The sequence below is a fragment of the Eptatretus burgeri genome, chromosome 4 (assembly GCF_056783735.1).
Source record: "Eptatretus burgeri isolate ZD-2024b chromosome 4, Ebu_testis_v1, whole genome shotgun sequence".
Lineage (NCBI taxonomy): Eukaryota > Metazoa > Chordata > Myxini > Myxiniformes > Myxinidae > Eptatretus > Eptatretus burgeri.
In genome coordinates this window covers 26763941-26781373 of record NC_140964.1, presented here as the reverse complement: position 1 = coordinate 26781373, position 17433 = coordinate 26763941, and the positions used below count along the sequence as shown (strand labels likewise).

Sequence of the window (17433 nt, the reverse complement as noted above, 5' to 3'; positions counted from 1 at the left end):
AACATTTTCACTTGGAAAAAAATCCTGAACTCATTTGCCCTCTTATTTCCTTCCTTGGTTCATTCTTTCTTTCTTCCTTGCTCATTACCTACCAATTGAACCAACATTCCTCATAATTTCATTTGCTTCTTACTTTCAAAGCTTTTAATAACATTTTGTAATATTTCATTTGCCTTATTTCACTAAAACCCCACATATTCTTCTTCATAACTATTTGCCGTCATGAACACCTCACAATGTAAAAGGCTCGCGAAAACGAAATCGCACGATAACAAACTATATCACATGATAACAGTCCTTGTGGCACAATATCGAAAGAGCAACTGTGTCTGCGATGGAGGGCATCGTGGGGCTGTGAGGTGAGACGGAGATGTGGGGTTATGTATTCCTCCACGATAGTGAAGGACCCATGCCGCGATCAACACATTTTTACTACTATATTTCAATTGCGATTTGGCGAAACCCACATTCAGGGTGGGCCTGCTGTAATGGGGTCTAACCTTAAATTGGGTTAAGGTCAAAAATTGTCAATCCCACATTTTTTATTCACATTATCTATCTATAATTCCAGGTGTGTGTGTGTGTGTGTGTGTGTGTGTGTGTGTGTGTGTGTGTGTGTGTGTGTGTGTGTGTGTGTGTGTGTGTGTGTGTGTGTGTGTGTGTGTGTGTGTGTGTGTGTGTGTGTGTGTGTGTGTGTGTGTGACCGCTGTTTCTTGACAACCGCTGGTCCGATCTAATTGAAACTTGCCAGATATATTGCCTATTGCCGGGGACCTGAGGATGTGCCTTTTCAAGGTTTGATATTAATCGGACAAGTGCTTCCCAAGTTATGGCCATTTATTTACCAACCAATGACAGGAACCGTTGCTGCGGCCATTTTATATCAACCAATGACAGGAAGCGTTGCTGCGGCCATTTTATATCAACCAATGACAGGAAGCGTTGCTGCGTAGCCGTGGTCGATGGTGAAGAGAAACTCAGCCGCGTTCGCCATTACAGGTTTTTTTCTCTCCTCTCCTCTCCTCTCCGTGTTTTTCCTTGCGAAAAGGCAAAATACGTTGGCGCGAATTGAATAATTGGCCATTAAAACGAAATTGCGAATAATCATAACTGCGATATGCAAACTTCCGGATAGTGACGAGTACTGTATTCTTTCTCGATCTTTTCTCGATTTATCGACATACTGTATTCTTTCTCGATTTCTGTAATTTCTCGATTTTCTTAAACACAATGCCCCAATCCAGTCAGTGACGATTACTGTATTCTTTTTCGATTTTTTTTTCTTGATTTATCGACTTACTGTATTCTTTCTTTCTCGATTTTCTTAAACACAATGCCCCAATCCAGTCGTCGTTTACGACAGCGAAGGAACGGCCTGTCTGGTTGTTTGAAAGTTTTTTTTTTTTGCACATACAGCCAAGCACGTACGGGCACGGGAGAGTGAAGGAACGGCCTGTGTGGTTGTTGTTTCTGGCACACGGTTTGAATTTTTTTTTTTTTGTTTGCACGTATGGCCACGCATGTACGGGCACGCACCTACGGGCATGCACTAGTCTATCTATAATTCCAGCAATCTGTGTGTGTGTCTGCATGTGTGTCTGTCTGTCTGCGACCGCCGTTTCTCGATGACCACTGGTCCGATCTGATTAAAACTTGTCAGAAATATTTCCGGGGACCCGCGGATGTGCCTTTTCAAGGTTTGATATTAATCGGACGAGCGCTTCCCAAGTTACGGCCATTTTATTGTTTTTTTCAGTGGTGGAAAGGTGTATATATATCGCAGCTGAAGTGTCGTTCCACCTTCTCATGCCATTTTTTCCCCAAAGATATCTCAGAATAATGATAATAGCATATTAATAATTAGAATAACTAGCCGAAACCCCGTCACAGACGGATTCCGTTCCATGAGCCCAATATGACAACCAGTGGTGGCTCTTGTAAGAGCCGGATCTCAGTCGATGTACTCCATGGCCTTACCTAACGAGGCCTACAAAACGTCCTTGTACACGACATTTTTGGTGTACACTACTCCTTGTGAAGAAGTCCCCTGATTAGTGCACGTGTCTACTTTGACGTACATGTCAAAACTTCCCAGGTCACAGTTCCGAGAAAAACGTGACGCGACCGCTAGGAGGAGCACTTCAGTATCAATATATAGATAATAGCACAATAATTGGCAGTAATGAAAAGAATAACGTGATATAATGACCAATGTCTGTCAACCAATAACGACCGATATGTTGTCTGTCAACCAATAACATTTGTCAACCAATGACAGGACACGGTGCGATGATGTCACGAATGACGTCACAATTGATGTTTATTTATTTATTTATTTTTGGGTTTTTTTGCACGATTGACGTCACAATTCTTCTTCTTCTTCGTTTGGTACGACGTCACAATCGACGCTGGGGACCTGAGTATGTGCCTTTTCAAGGTTTGATATCGTTTTTCATCCGTTTCACCTGTTTCCCAAGTGTTTCCCAAGGTTTGAAAGCTGTTTTTTCCCCAAGGTTTGAATTAATTGTTCAAATTATTAATTAATCCCAAGGTTTGAATTTTCCCAAGGGAAACAGCTGTTTCCCAATGGTTTCAAAGCTGTTTTTTCCCAAAGTTTGAATTAATTGTTGTGCTTGGTAGACATTTGTGAATGCATTTAGAGAGAGGGGGGCGAGAGAGGGAGGGAGAGAAGGGGGTGAGAGAGAGGCGGGAGCGAGAGAGGGAGGGAGAGAAGGGGGTGAGAGAGAGGGGGCGTCACAATTCAAAAGAGGAGGGGGAGAGGGGGGGTGTCACAATTCTTCTTCATTTGATATGACGTCACAATTGACGCTGGGGGCCTCTGTTTCCGAGGTGTTTCCCAAGTTATGGCCATTTATGATACGGTTGGTCGAATTGAATTGAAACAATAACGCACCTACGGGCCCGCACGAGTTGATTCAAAATTTCATTCTGAAAAATCCCAGTTGGCTACAAGATACAGCTCAGATATTTTGAGTGTTTGGGAATGCAGAAAAAGTGAAAAGTGTTCAGAGTGCAGGAAGATTATATATATGTATGTATATGTGTATATATATATATATATATATATATATATATATATATATATATATATATATATATATATATATATATGTATATATGTATGTATATATATGTATATATATATATATATATATATATATATATATATATATATATATATATATATGTATATGTGTATGTCTATATATGTATGTATATATATATATATATATATATATATATATATATATATATATATATATATATATATATATATAATACCAAGCTTGCACACTAAAAACTCGGCTCGCCGTCACACGATCCCTATGAAATTGCTGTTGCACTTAGCGGACATTCCGACAATGTTTGGGAAGTCTTGGCGTTCCATAGTACCACTTGCATTTTGCACAATGCGTATTTATGTCATTTCCCTTGTACGATCTGTCGTCTGCTACCAGCTATGTTGTACTGCTATTCCGTGCATGTGCACCGGTATCGCTAATGTGTGTATATATATATATATATATATATATATATATATATATATATATATATATATATATATATATATATATATATATATATATATATATATATATATATATATCACACACACACACAAGCATTTAAAGGCCATTTTCCCCGCTAAAGCAGGAGTTAGCATATATATTTATATATATATATATATATATATATATATATATATATATATATATATATATATATATATATATATATATATATATATACAGATTCAATGGAAAAAAAAGCACACTGACGATGTCATGTGCATAAATTACACCAATAAATCACCTCCAAACTAGGGGGCATCCATATGGTCCTCAGGCAATCGCAGACTAAGACTAAAGCCTCTGGTCACAAATACATGAAAGCAGAGATGCCTTTCTCGATTTCACCCTTGTTGTGGGGTTCGTCAGGACAACATACTGCGAGTCGTTTATTTGTGAGGTTATTTATTGGTGTAATTTATGCACATGACATCATCGTCATGTCAGTCAGCATGCTTTTTTTTCGTTGAACTGAACGTTCCTGGCTGCAAACTTCCTGACTGGTGATCAGCGGGGCACAGTAAATGTGCTCATTTGGCAGGTGACACTTGTTGCTAATAGATCGTGCAGCAATTGCTGTGATGGGACTCGATCTGTGCCCTGCTGCCTCATCAAGTTAGGGGGTTCGATTCAGTTTTATGTGTGTGTATATGTACATGTACATGTATATGTATCTGTATATATCTATATCAAAAATAGGTGGAGCATGATGAGCACCCTCTGATCTGTATTTTCTGCACCAAAGCATCACCTCCTATCCAGAGGGCTTGGCCTGGTGACTCTGCCAAAGACAAAGATTTATAGTCAACATTGGTTAAATATCAAACGGATCCGGCCATCCGGATTTCAGGCTTATTTGCCCTCATCACGATGGCATACCGTATAGACATCTAAGATGTATAAACGACAAATCTGGTCATCATTGGTGAGCCACCAAGAGGCCAATGACAACCTTGAAAGGGCTACATGTCTTTATGGCAAAGATTGGTCACTGTGTGCATGTGAGAACAACACCACAAGTCTGACCTGTATGGTCGGGTGGCACGAAGGAAGCCATTACTCAAAAAAGCCCACCTTAAGTCCTGTTGAGGTATGCAAAAATACATTCCAGATATTCTGAAGCCATGTGGCAAATTATTTGTTTTTTTTATATATCATTTTATTTTATTTTATTTTTTGTGGTTTGACGAAACCAAGATGGAACTTTTTGGCCAAAATGCAAAACATTATGTTTGGTGCAAACCCAACACAGCACATAACCCAAAGAACACCATCCCTACTGTGAAGCATGGTGGTGGCAGCATCATGTTATGGGGATCTTTCTCATCAGCAGGGACTGGGGCACTTGTCAGGATAGAAGGGAAAAAGGATGGAGCAAAATACAGAAAAATCCAAGAGGAAAACCTGCTGCCCTCTGCAAGAAAGCTGAAATTGGGACGGAAGTTCACCTTTCAGCATGACAATGACCCGAAGCTCACAGCCAAAGCTACACTGGAGTGGCTATGGAACAAAAAGATAAATGTCATTTTGTGGCCCAGTCAGAGCCCTGACCTAAATTAAATCGATAACCTGTGTCATGACTTGAAGATTGCAGTCCATCAACGCTCTCCATGTAACTTGACTGAGCTTGAACAGTTTTGTACAGAAGTATGGTCAAATATTGCCCAAACAAGGTGTGCAAAGTTGGTAGAGACCGTTCCCAACACTCGAAGCTGTAATTGCTCTCAAAGGTGTTTCCACCAAGTATTAACTCAGAGGGGTGAACACTTATCTAACCAAGATATTCTAGTTTTGTATTTTTAATTCATTTTCTGAAATTTGTAGAATTTGCTTTTCACTTGGAAGTTGTGGGTTATGGTGTGTAAATAAAGGTGGAAAAAGTCTGTTTTAATTTAACTTGATTCCAGGCTATAAGGCAACGCTAAGGAGGCCCATGTGCGAGGAATCTATGAGGGGGTAGAGCATCACCTGTGATTCCCGTACCGCTTACAAGGGAATTTGTGCATTGCCTTCTTCCAAGCCCATCCCTCGGTGCACTGCAGTTGGAGCAGAGGGTGGTAGGCTCTTGACAGAGGAGTCCGAAGTGGAGGCCCGCTGGGCCGGTTACTTTGAGCGGTTGTACCAGGCTGATCCACCAGCAGTCGAGTTGTATGTCAGTGGTGTTACAATCCCTGTTGCTGACCCTCCAATCAACTGTGGTCCACCTTCGCTTGTGGAAACACGGGCTGCGGTGAACCGGTTGAAACGGGGTAAAGCTCCAGGGATCTGTGGCATCCATGCTGAACTTCTCAAGGCTGGTGAAAATGCTGCACTTGTGTCATTGCATGCAGTTCTGTGCTCTGCCTGAAACACACGCATCATCCCAACTGATTGGAAGAGGGGCCTTGTTGTCCCTCTCTGAAAAGGGAAAGGTGATCGCCAAGACTGCAACAACTTCCGAGCGGTGACGCTGCTCTTAGTGCCGGGCAAGGTCTTTGCTCGGATAATTCTTGATAGGGTTCGCCACCATCTGCTTGAGCACCAGCGTCCAGAACAGTCATGCTTTACACCAAAGAGGTCAACGATTGACCGTATCTTTGCTCTTCGGGTCCTCACCGACCACAGACAAGAGTTTTTGGCAGGGGCTGCTTGCAGCTTATGTTGATCTCAGTAAGGCGTTTGTTTCAGTAAATCGGGATGCCCTCTGGAGGATTCTGGGTCTTCGTGGGTTGCCACCAAAACTGATCGATCTGATGTCTGAACTCTACTCTGGTACTGAGAGTGCTGTGAAATATAGTGGTACCATCTCTGACTTATTTCCAGTTGCTCCTGGAGTTCGTCAGGGGTGTGCACTGGCCCCCACCCTTTTCAGCACTTGTATGGACTGGATTCTAGGGAGGATGTCAGAGAGATCAAGCGGTGGTGCATCGTTTGGGAATGTCAACATCTCGAACCTTGATTTTGCAGATGATGCAGTCATCTTTGCAGAGACTTGAGATATCCTTTTGCGGGCCCTCGAGGTGCTGAATGAGAAGACGGAGCCGCTGGGATTAAGGGTTTCCTGGGTCAAAACTAAGATCCAGGCTTGCAATGACATCTTGGATGCTGCTGTCCTGTCTGTGCCTGTTTGTGGTGAGGATGTTGAGGTCGTGGAGAGATTCACTTCCCTTGGCAGTGATATTCATGTCTCTGCTGGCTGTGAGTCAGAGGTCAATAGACGTCTGGGTCGGGCCTGCGGAGTCATGGATTCACTGGATCATGGGGTATGGTGCTGCCGGTACCTGTGCAGGAGGACGAAAGTCCGAGTCTTCAGGTCCTTGGTGCTTCCAGTCTTGCTCTATAGATGCGAGACTTGGACTCTGACCAAGGATCTGAGACGGAGACTTAATTCCTTTGGTACCAGGTCTCTTCGGAGAATCCTTTGCTATCGCTGGTCGGACTTTGTGTCCAACGAGCAGTTGCTGAGAGAGACTCGGATGAGATTTGTTATCTGCATAGTCTGTGAGCATCAGTTGCGGCTGTATGCACATGTGGCTCGTTTTCCTGACGCTGATCCTGCTCACCAGATTCTCTCAGCGAGGGAGTCTCGTGAGTGGAGGAGGCCAATGGGCCGACCACGTGCTTTGTGGTTGCAGCAGGTTGACCATCATCTCAAGGAGATGGGGATTGGCCTGGCATCTGCTTGGGGGATGGCCAGCCGGAGGCCCCTGGAGTACTGGCGGAAAGTGGACGCAGCGAGGCGCTGCTCTGGCGCATGCTCCCATACCTGACGACCTATAAGGCAACAAAAGGTGAAAAAAGGGGGTCTTGACTTTATAGAGGCACTGTATGTAAAATGTGGTTTTTAAAAAAACTTACCCTCGGGGGAGAGCATACATGGACATTGGACACGAAGGTGACCAGAGGATCAGTTATTTCATTCATCTTTGTTTCGATCATCCTTGGTCCCTTGTCAAAGGGCGATTCAGGGGCCATGTGTTGGCTCGATTGGATTTGTCCCGTGTAATGTCTTCCCCCCTCCCCGACTGTTATTTTCAATCTTTATTCCTTCACACCATTGTTCTGTTCAATCCCTCTGTTACTTTCAAGCATCGCTACACTACCCCATCGGCCTGTTTCAACGGTTCACCAATAATCTTCCCTCCATCAAACATCTTTTCAACGGTCCCTCCTTCACCCCATCGGTCTTACCCTCAATCCCGCGGCAGTTCGGTTATCCCTCGGTCGTGTGGGATTCCTTTCCATGTTCCCTCCATCCGTGCATTGCTTGGTAACATCGGGTTGCTCTTGCATGCATGCATGTACGTGTCGTGTCTGACATGCATGTTCGTGGAGCTTTGTGCTCGTCGTGGTCTTCGAGGTGTGGCGCTTCTCATGGGTGTGGTACAGTGTGAGAGGGCGTTTTGCGCGTGAGGGAGGGGGTTTGGGGGCTCTCATCATGGCTTTTGGCGAGTAAAGGTTGGGGGGAGCGAGGGCGGCGCAAAAAGTTCCTTCAGAACAACATGGTATTTTCCACAAGTGACGTCGTGGACCAACCCCCCCCCACCCCCGCCCCCCATCGGGTGCAGACCAATGGGAGGGGGAGAAGGCCTGTGGGAGGAGGGGAAGAAAGCTGATTTGAAGGAGAAGCAGAAAGGCATAGAAGCACACGGTAGGGGCTCGTGTGCAAGAACGAAAAGTGCTCCTGAGCAAACTGCTCAGAAATCAGAAAGAGGTGAGCAACAGGCAAGAAGCAGGAGAAATGAACGGGACAAGCTCACATGAGGAGAAGACTCAGACTGAGAAGGCTCGTGAGGGAATGAATAGATATGTGTGAGGGTAAAGAAAGGAAGGTTTCATGAGCAGTTGGTGTCGAGCTTCTGTGGAAAAAGAACAATCCTTCCATGAGCGTCATCCTGCCCTCTCAATTCTGTCAGCCACAAAGGATGAGGAAGGTGAACATTGGCACCTCATCGACAGGGGCCTGAGGAAGAATCTGAGGCAGAGGAGGGCAAGTCACATATCTGAGACGACACAGAGGACTTGCCTTCTGGGTCTGGGCGCCTCGGGGACACGGCTGCGTGTCCCCATCACTACTGCCCATCTTCCCCATCCATTTTCCTTTGCATTCTCCTGTGTATTTGTGTGAGGTGAGAGAGAGGGAGAAGGAAAGACTGCTTTCCTTTTCTCCATTCTTTACTTTTATTTTATTTTCTAGTCCTTGATTTATTCTTTGCCCCTGAGTGAATGATGGCTCAGTCTTTTGTTGAAGTAACATTGAAGAAGAATACGTGTTCTGGTTAAATCTGCTCTTGCATGCCTTTTTGCTTTCTTGAATGATTGCTTGTTTGTGTGTTTGTAATGAATATATAATTCTTTGTTGCTAATTCCAATCTGTCTCAGTTGTCTGTTACTTTATAGATCCGATGCAGTGCACAAGTAAGGTTAGACGTGACGTGACATGACGTACCCCAATATTTTGCTTTTTCAGCCAGCGCACACTCACCATAACGCTCAGCAGTAATCTGCGTGTGCGCTGAGGGCACTGACCCCAATTAGCCGGCCGTCCACAGGAAAGGTATCACGCAAAGTAGTGTAACTCTGCCCGGATTGGCAGTGCCAATCGGCGTTCGTGGTTGCCTCGCAACCTGCCGGTGTGCGGAGTGATCTGTGCCCGGTGGCCTCAGAACCAAGCTTTTGGCAGGGATCTGTATGCTTCCCCTTGTGGCAAATCTCTAACCCCGGATCCACGACTCTGTATATGTATGTGTATATGTATGTGTATATGTATATATATATATATATATATATATATATATATATATATATATATGTATATGTATATATATATATATGTATATGTATATGTATATGTATATGTATATATATATATATGTATATATATATATATATATATATATATATGTATATGTATATATGTATATGTATATATATATATATATATATATATATATGTATATGTATATATATATATGTATATGTATATGTATATGTATATGTATATATATATATATGTATATGTATATGTATATATATATATATATATATATGTATATGTATATATGTATATGTATATGTATATATATATATATATATATATGTATATGTATATGTATATATATATATATATATGTATATATATATATATATATATGTATATGTATATGTATATATATATATATATGTATATGTATATATATATGTATATGTATATGTATATATATATATATATATGTATATGTATATGTATATGTATATATATATATATATGTATATGTATATATATATATATATATGTATATGTATATGTATATGTATATGTATATATATATATGTATATGTATATATATATGTATATGTATATATATATATATATATGTATATATGTATATATATTGTTGCGGTCCGGGGATCGGCTGCGAGCACGACCGCTAGGTGGAGCAGTGGGGTCGACTCCATCAAACACCCGGAATCTAGATCGTACCTTTCGGAAAACTCTGAGGGTACGGGTCTCTTACCGGACTGAATCGTCAATAATTCCAACACGTGGTGCAGGGTTATTTGCCAAACTTCAAAATACCTAGACCCACGTGGCGAGCTACTGAGTATTCACACCCTCGACGGCACTCGTACGGGACGAGCCGTATGCGCACTCGACCCATGCGTGACCCAAGCGGACGGTCACCGAGCTTCCGTTGATCCCAAATGCACACCACGACGGCAACAACGGCCTTTCTAATTCCCCAACACGCACCGTGTAAAACCAATAAAAGAAACACAAAAACGAGCTGACACATTTAACAAATAGGGTATTTATTAACAGAAGGTGGGGAAGGAGGGAAGCACGTAAGGGCAGAGTTATCACGACTACTAAGAGATGCAAGGCAAATAATGTACAGCGAAGCCACTTAACAATTTACTACTTAAAGACGGGCCCACTGACAGACACACACACAGATACCCAGAAGGACATGGACCTGTCCACCTCGTGTGGTTTGGCTGACACGAGCGAACCAGGCCAGTGTCAAGATGCAATCCAAAGAACCAGGCACCAGCGACGGAACGAGCAGAGCCCAGAACACGCGTTCGAGGAAAACGGCCCAAAGAACCAGGCGCCAGCGAGAGCGATCAAAGTCCAGAGCTCCGCTCAGCGCTCGTCCCGACAACCAAAGCTCTCCTCTTTTTCCCAGCAGATCCGCCACACTTATCCTCGGCTCTCCTTCCCTTTCTTTCTCTCTCTCGCCGTCCGTTCAGGCGTGGCACTCTCTCATTGGCTGCCCGAAGGCAATCTCGTTCGCACCCTTCCGATTGGCTGAGAGGGGTGCCATGCCCGTATTTGGAGCGAAATCCAAGATGCCACTGCCTCAAAGAAACCATGCCTGGCACATTGGACTCCGCCCACGTACGTGCTGACACGCACGTCGGCCATGGCATCGGTGTGAGGATGATGCTGGTGTTGTAGTTGATGTTGGTGGTGTAAAAATAAAAGAAAACCCTGACTATGAAAATAACTCCGCAGCGCATGAACATTTAATTACCAATGAAACAAGGGAAAGGGAGCTATCTCTCCACATTTACTTATCAAAATAACTGAGCTATAGGACCTGTATGTTGAGTGCTCATGGCTTCCAGATTCGTAAATATATATATATATATATGAAGACCACAAGGGGAAAACCAGAGATGTCAGGATAAGTCAATTTTGAAGAAACTGAAAAACAAAATTTCAAGACTTTGGTGGACTGTTTAATAACTGTCATATCGATTTATTTTCCAGTAAAAGGAAGAGTGATCATTGGCCGATCAAATGAAGCATGTAGCATTTGCCAAGCTTCTGTGTTATTTAATTTAAGAGCAAAGAACGAATCAATGTTGCAAACTGACATGACTGGTTATTCCCTTGTTTAATAATTGCCATGCAATTTTAACCCAGGATGTGTCGCAAATTCATGCTTGTTGGTTATGAGCATACATTACATGACTTTGGTGATCACAGATTTTTTTTTTCAACATTAAACGGTCATTGTTTTTTTGTTTGATTGGTGTTCAATGCCATACTCAAGGGTATTTCGCTTATATGACGACGGATTCTCCATTTCTTACTCCGTACTACTTAATATGATGGAAAACCAGGAGGAAACCAAGGATAAACTACCCCCGCGATAGCCGAAGTCACCTCATGTGACTCCCTCATACACCTAAGCAGGTTGATTTGGCGGTGGGTACATCAAATGAGGATGGGTACTCAGACGTGCTAACCATTAAGCCACGGCATGGGTCCCATAAAAGTCACAACAAAGGTTTGACCAGGCTTGAACCACGATATGCACCAACGACGGAGCCCATGATATAACCATATAGGCTATTGTAGTGCTCAGAGTTTATGCTGTGAAAGTTTTACAACCTTTCATTTTTTAGTTTCTCAACTCTGAATATTATGGTGGAACAGTGAACATGAATGAAAGTGAGATAACCAGGAGTAAAGTACTGACAACTCTGGGTTTCTACTTGTTCAGCTTTGACAACACTTGTTTTTTCATTGCACGGCTAAACTTTCTACCATATAAATTATGTGACACCCCTGGTTATTTGTTAAAGTAATATTGTGAGAGGGAAACCTTATGTTGCCAACTATTGGCAGGTGCAATAACCCTGAAATTTATAAAAAGTGACATCTCTGGTTTTTTCCCTTGTGGTCTTCATATACATACATTCATATATATATATATATATATATATATATATATATATATATATATATATATATATATATATATATATATATATATATATATATATATATATATATACATATATATATACATACATACATACATACATACATACATACACACACACACACACACACACACACACACACACACACACTTACAGGGTATGCTCACGCATTGTGTAAGCATACGAACCATACTTCCCCATTCTTGGGTCGCTCACCTGCATTTGATTTTTAATTAATTTAATTTATTTTCTTTTTTTTTTCATATATATATATATATATATATATATATATATATATATATATATATATATATTTTCATTTACTCATTGTTCTATGATTTTTTTTTATTTTTTATTTTTCTTGGTGTATCAGCATTGATGTCCATCGGCATGCAAAATTACCATGCTTCCCCATTGTCTTGGGTCGCTCACCTCCATTTATGTTTTCATTTACGGACACTTTCCAACAGTTCTGTGATTTTTGTCGGCTTCGATGTGGCAGAATTAAAGATGCTGCGATTCTCGTTGGGATTAGAAATGAGAATATTAGATGGACAGCGCAGGTAGGAAGGTTTGGAGACAAATTGAGAGAGGCGAGATTGAGATGGTTTGGACATGTGCACAGGAGGGATGCAGGAAGGTATATCGGGAGAAGGATGCTGAGGATGGAGCCGCCAGGCAGGAGGAGAAGAGGAAGGCCAAAGAGGAGGTTTATGGATGTAGTGAGGGCGGACATGCGGGTGGTTGGTGTGACAATGGAAGATGTCGAGGACAGAGTGAAATGGAGACGGATGATCCGCTGTGGCGACCCCTAACGGGAGTAGCCAAAATAAGTAGTGTCGGCTTCGATGTCCATCAGCAAACAAAATTATCATGCTTCCCCAATGTCTCGGGTCACTCGTCTGCATATTTTTAGGTCATCTCTTCGAGCATGACTTAATAATATGGGTGTCGATGTCCTTCGATCCGTCCGTCCGTCCGTTTACAATATAGTTGAAGCAGGAGATCTGGTCATTAGTGATCTTGATAGAGATCGATGAGACGTAGAAGATGGTATGACTTTTAAGGTCACCGTCACGAGGCCTTTGAAGTTGCGAAAATGACGATTTTCAAATTCTATCTCCTCCGCCATTTCTCAAGCAATCTTGAATTTGATTGAAGCATATGAATCCATGGGACAATATCTAAATTTGGTCAGGCCGGATTTTCGATATTCACTTTCGTTTTTGTGTCACGCGACTTCAAAGTTGGCAAAAAATGCGAAAGTGACAATTTTCAAAATCTATCTCCTCCTACATTTCTCAAGCGATCTTGAATTTGATTGTGGCATATGAATCTATGGGACAATATCTAAATTTGGTCAGGACGGATTTTCGAATTTCGCTGTCTTTTTCACATCACGTGACTTCAAAGTTTGCAAAAACTGCCCTTCCTTCAGGAGGCTATATATTCTCTACTGGGCATGGTAAAAGTTAGTGAATGGTGTCATTTATTAGTAGCTAACCTTGTATATTTATCCATTTTCCGCCGAAGGTTCAAAAGTTTCAGAACCCGAAATGTAAACATCGGCACTTATTTTCAAAATATAATTTCGTGCGCGCGCGCCAAAATGCCAAGTCATCTTTAACCAAACTGCGCAGTAGTCTTCGGTCATAACTGAACATTGAGAACTTGTGGTATTATAGAGATGACTGTCACCCCCACACGTGTAATTTTTTTTTATGTATTTTCATTTATTTATATTTTCATTTACAGATGTTTTCCGACGGTTCTGTGAAAATTTTTTCCCAGTGTATTGGCTTCGATGTCCGTCGGCACGCAAAAATTCAGCTTTCTATGTCACCCGGAATATACCGATCCTTAATGTCAGTTAGTGAGTCACTCGGTGGTTAGAGCTTTATATATTTAATAGTGGGGTCTGCTTACACATTGTGCTTCCCCATTGGCTTGGGTTACTCACCAGCATTTGATTTTTTTTTTTTATTATTTACCTTTTCATTTATGGATTCTTTTGGACAGTTCTAATATTTTTTTTTTTAATAGCTTTATATATTAGATGTATGTATGTTCTGAATGTATGTGGTATATTCTAAATCGTGGTTTAATACTCCTTGGGGTGTAAGAAACTGGTACCACTAAATATTGGGGGCACTAATTGTGGAAACAAACCCTACAACAGGTATAATCCTCCCCACATCATAGGGGGAGGCTTTATGAAGGCAGCGTTAGCAAAATAGAAGGTTGGTGTCGTTGTCTGTGATAAAAGGATATCGAGAAAATTGAAGGTTAAAATCTACAAGACAATGATTCGACTGGTTTTATAATGTATGGTGCAGAAACATGGGCTTCTCGAGTAAATGGGAAGAGTAGTTGCTGGAGGAGAGGACAGATGAGAATGCTTTCATGAAATCTCAGAGTATCACGAAGAGAGAGGTTGAGAAACAACAAAATGTGCGGGAGAGCTGGAGTTGAATCACTGAAAGGATTAGAGAGACTGGGCTGCGGCAGTTTGGACACGTGATGATGAACCAATCAATAAAGCATGGAATGAGCCAATTGGAAGGAAAATACCAAGAGAACGACCGAGATTAAGATGGAGAAAGGTAGTGGAAAAAGATTTGAAGAACAAGGTTTTGACAGAGGAAGATGCGGAGGACAAAGGGGAATGGAGAAGGCGGATCCGAGTGGCCGACTCCGATCCGTTGGGATTAAGGTGCAGAGAAGAAAGAAGATCTTGCACCCGTCTCAATATTCCCATAAATTTCCCTTCCTCTTATGGTTGTTTTGATGAAACGTGTGCCCCTCTGGTACGTACCATAAACCAAGTGAATTTTGTGTGTAAATTCCCCACTTCCATTTAACACTTATAACACCGGCATCCAATTCTAATTCCGCACAGTTATCAGGCGATTTAATGTCTTTCCCCAAATTTGTAGTTCGATGTGTTTCATGTGTGCTCGAGTGTCGGACAGTATTCTACAACAAAATGTCTGTGTGAGCATCCAAGCATCCACTTGGTTTTTGAATGCTCAGCAACAGGATGAGAATTTTTCGGACGAAACGTGTTGACTTTCCTTGTACAGACGTATTCACTGCAAATTTTCTTCTGCAGGTAAAGATGGCGTGGCAGACGGTGAGGTGAAGCCAGGGATATCAAATGGACATGGAAGAAAATCTGACTGAAGAAGGAATGTATTGCTTTGACGGGAAAAAGAGTGCAGGAGGAGAAGAGAATCTGGCATTTAATGTGTAGTGGATGAAGAAAGTTTATTATTATTATTATTATTTCTTTTTGATATCTTGTTACTTTCTCCAAAACACTTACCAGTTTTCTTTTCTTTTCTGTTTTTTTTTTTTTCACGAGTTGATGCATTTGTGAATACGATGGGATTTTTTGACACCCCCTTCTTAACATATTGTGCTGTTCTTAACACCCTGTTTTGTTAATAAATGTTGCATTTTTGTGCAGTTTTGGCTTTTGGTTTCTTTGCAATGAATGAGAAATGTGATTTATTACCCCATGCCCACAAAGTGAACAGTGGGGTTAAGCAATTGTTTAATGTGCGTCCATCTGATCACAAACGTCAGTTTATGATCGAGGAATAACCTGTTTAAATTGAATATTGAATCATGAACTGGGTGGGGGTGCGGGGGTAAACCTGTCATTTTACTGTCATTTGAATTTGTCTTGATTGTACTTGTGCAGAGAGGAGTGAGATAATATTATACGCTGTCTGCCTGCCTGGCAGTCAAACAATATTGAAAATCATTCCAAACAGGAAACTTGCTGTTTTAAAGGATGTTATAAAGGACACAAACAGGCATGAATAACTAATGTAACTTGTCAGGGTGGTGTAATAGCCACGGGGTAAAACAGCAATAAATTTTGCAATTTATTTGTTTATTTATTTGTATGACTTTTACAATCTTTATTTTATTTAAATTAAATTGTATACTTGAACACTGGAGAACACAAATCACTATTTTGGCAATTTAAAACCCCTTCTGTTCATCAGTACTTGGACATGGTAAATAGCGTGGTGTATAAGTCTGTTTCAATAGTGCTCAACCTCTGGAAACTTTTTTTTTGTTAAATATCCTTAAAATTGTCATTTTATTTAAATTGAAGTATATACGTGAATACTGCGTGGTACATTGTGCACTATAAACTTTCTAGTTTGTGTAGTTGTGTATTGTGTTGCACCAAGGAGGTTTGGCAGGATAGCATAGTTATGCACACTTACCTTTGAGCTATCTAGCCTGGGTGCGACTAGCGGTCCAGCTATAAACTGTCATCCTGGCAAGCAGGATGAGGCATTGATGTGTGTGCCATCCATCGGCTGGGTGTTGACCTGGAGGACCCGTCTAGTAGCATTGGTCAATGTGAAAGATCCCATGGTGTCCTTCGCAAAGAGTCGGCGAATCATCGCCGGCCCCTGATCAAGTTCCAGATTCTTGTCACTTTCAGTCGCACCTGCACCTGGCCAGTCGGTTCGTGAAAGACTTGGGCTAAAAGCATTCCCCAGACACCGCTGCATTAAGGTGGAAATAATTGTGGCCAGAGCAGAATAAATCATTCCAGGACGCAAAGGAAGTTGGACTGGAAGAGATGACCTAACCGACCATGATTGATGGTGCTGAAGCATCCCTGATGCGATGGACACCGTGCTGACGTGCCCACAGTGAAATGATATAAACCATACAAGTAAAAATGAATTGCTCGCACATAAAAGGCCACTGCCAAGTTCAGCTTTGTTTAAGTTTTTGAAGCTTTCCCTGCAAATGCTTTAGCACAAACTGGATTTGGATATAATACAGTAAGGTAAGATTAGCTTAGAAGGTAAAAAGCCAACAACTTGATTACTTTACATCGGTGTTTTATTTATGTTTGTCTTTGGCAACGTTGCTGCTCCAGTTGTTTAGCAATTGCATCGGCCCGATTAGTAATTCACGTGTGCAGAAAAATGATTTGAAATTTTCAGCTAAATCGGTCCGTGTATTTATTTCATTGGCAGATACAATATAGAATTATCTCGTGTAAAACTTTGTCCAAATTCTAAACAATTTTACTATTTATTTATTTATTTATTTATTTATTTATTTATTTAATGAATCCATGGAATAT

General features: G+C 41.4%; 1 protein-coding gene across 1 annotated transcript in view; it reads left to right on the top strand.

Moving 5' to 3' along the window:
- The window catches only part of LOC147027673 (uncharacterized), a 96457-nt gene extending 80253 nt beyond the window's left edge, over positions 1-16204 (top strand). Inside the window, 2 exon segments of the mRNA XM_085877214.1 lie at positions 15421-15472; positions 15474-16204. Coding sequence (XP_085733340.1) covers positions 15421-15472; positions 15474-15561 — 140 coding nt within the window. The 3' untranslated portion in view covers positions 15562-16204.
- The last annotated feature ends 1229 nt before the right edge of the window (positions 16205-17433 follow it).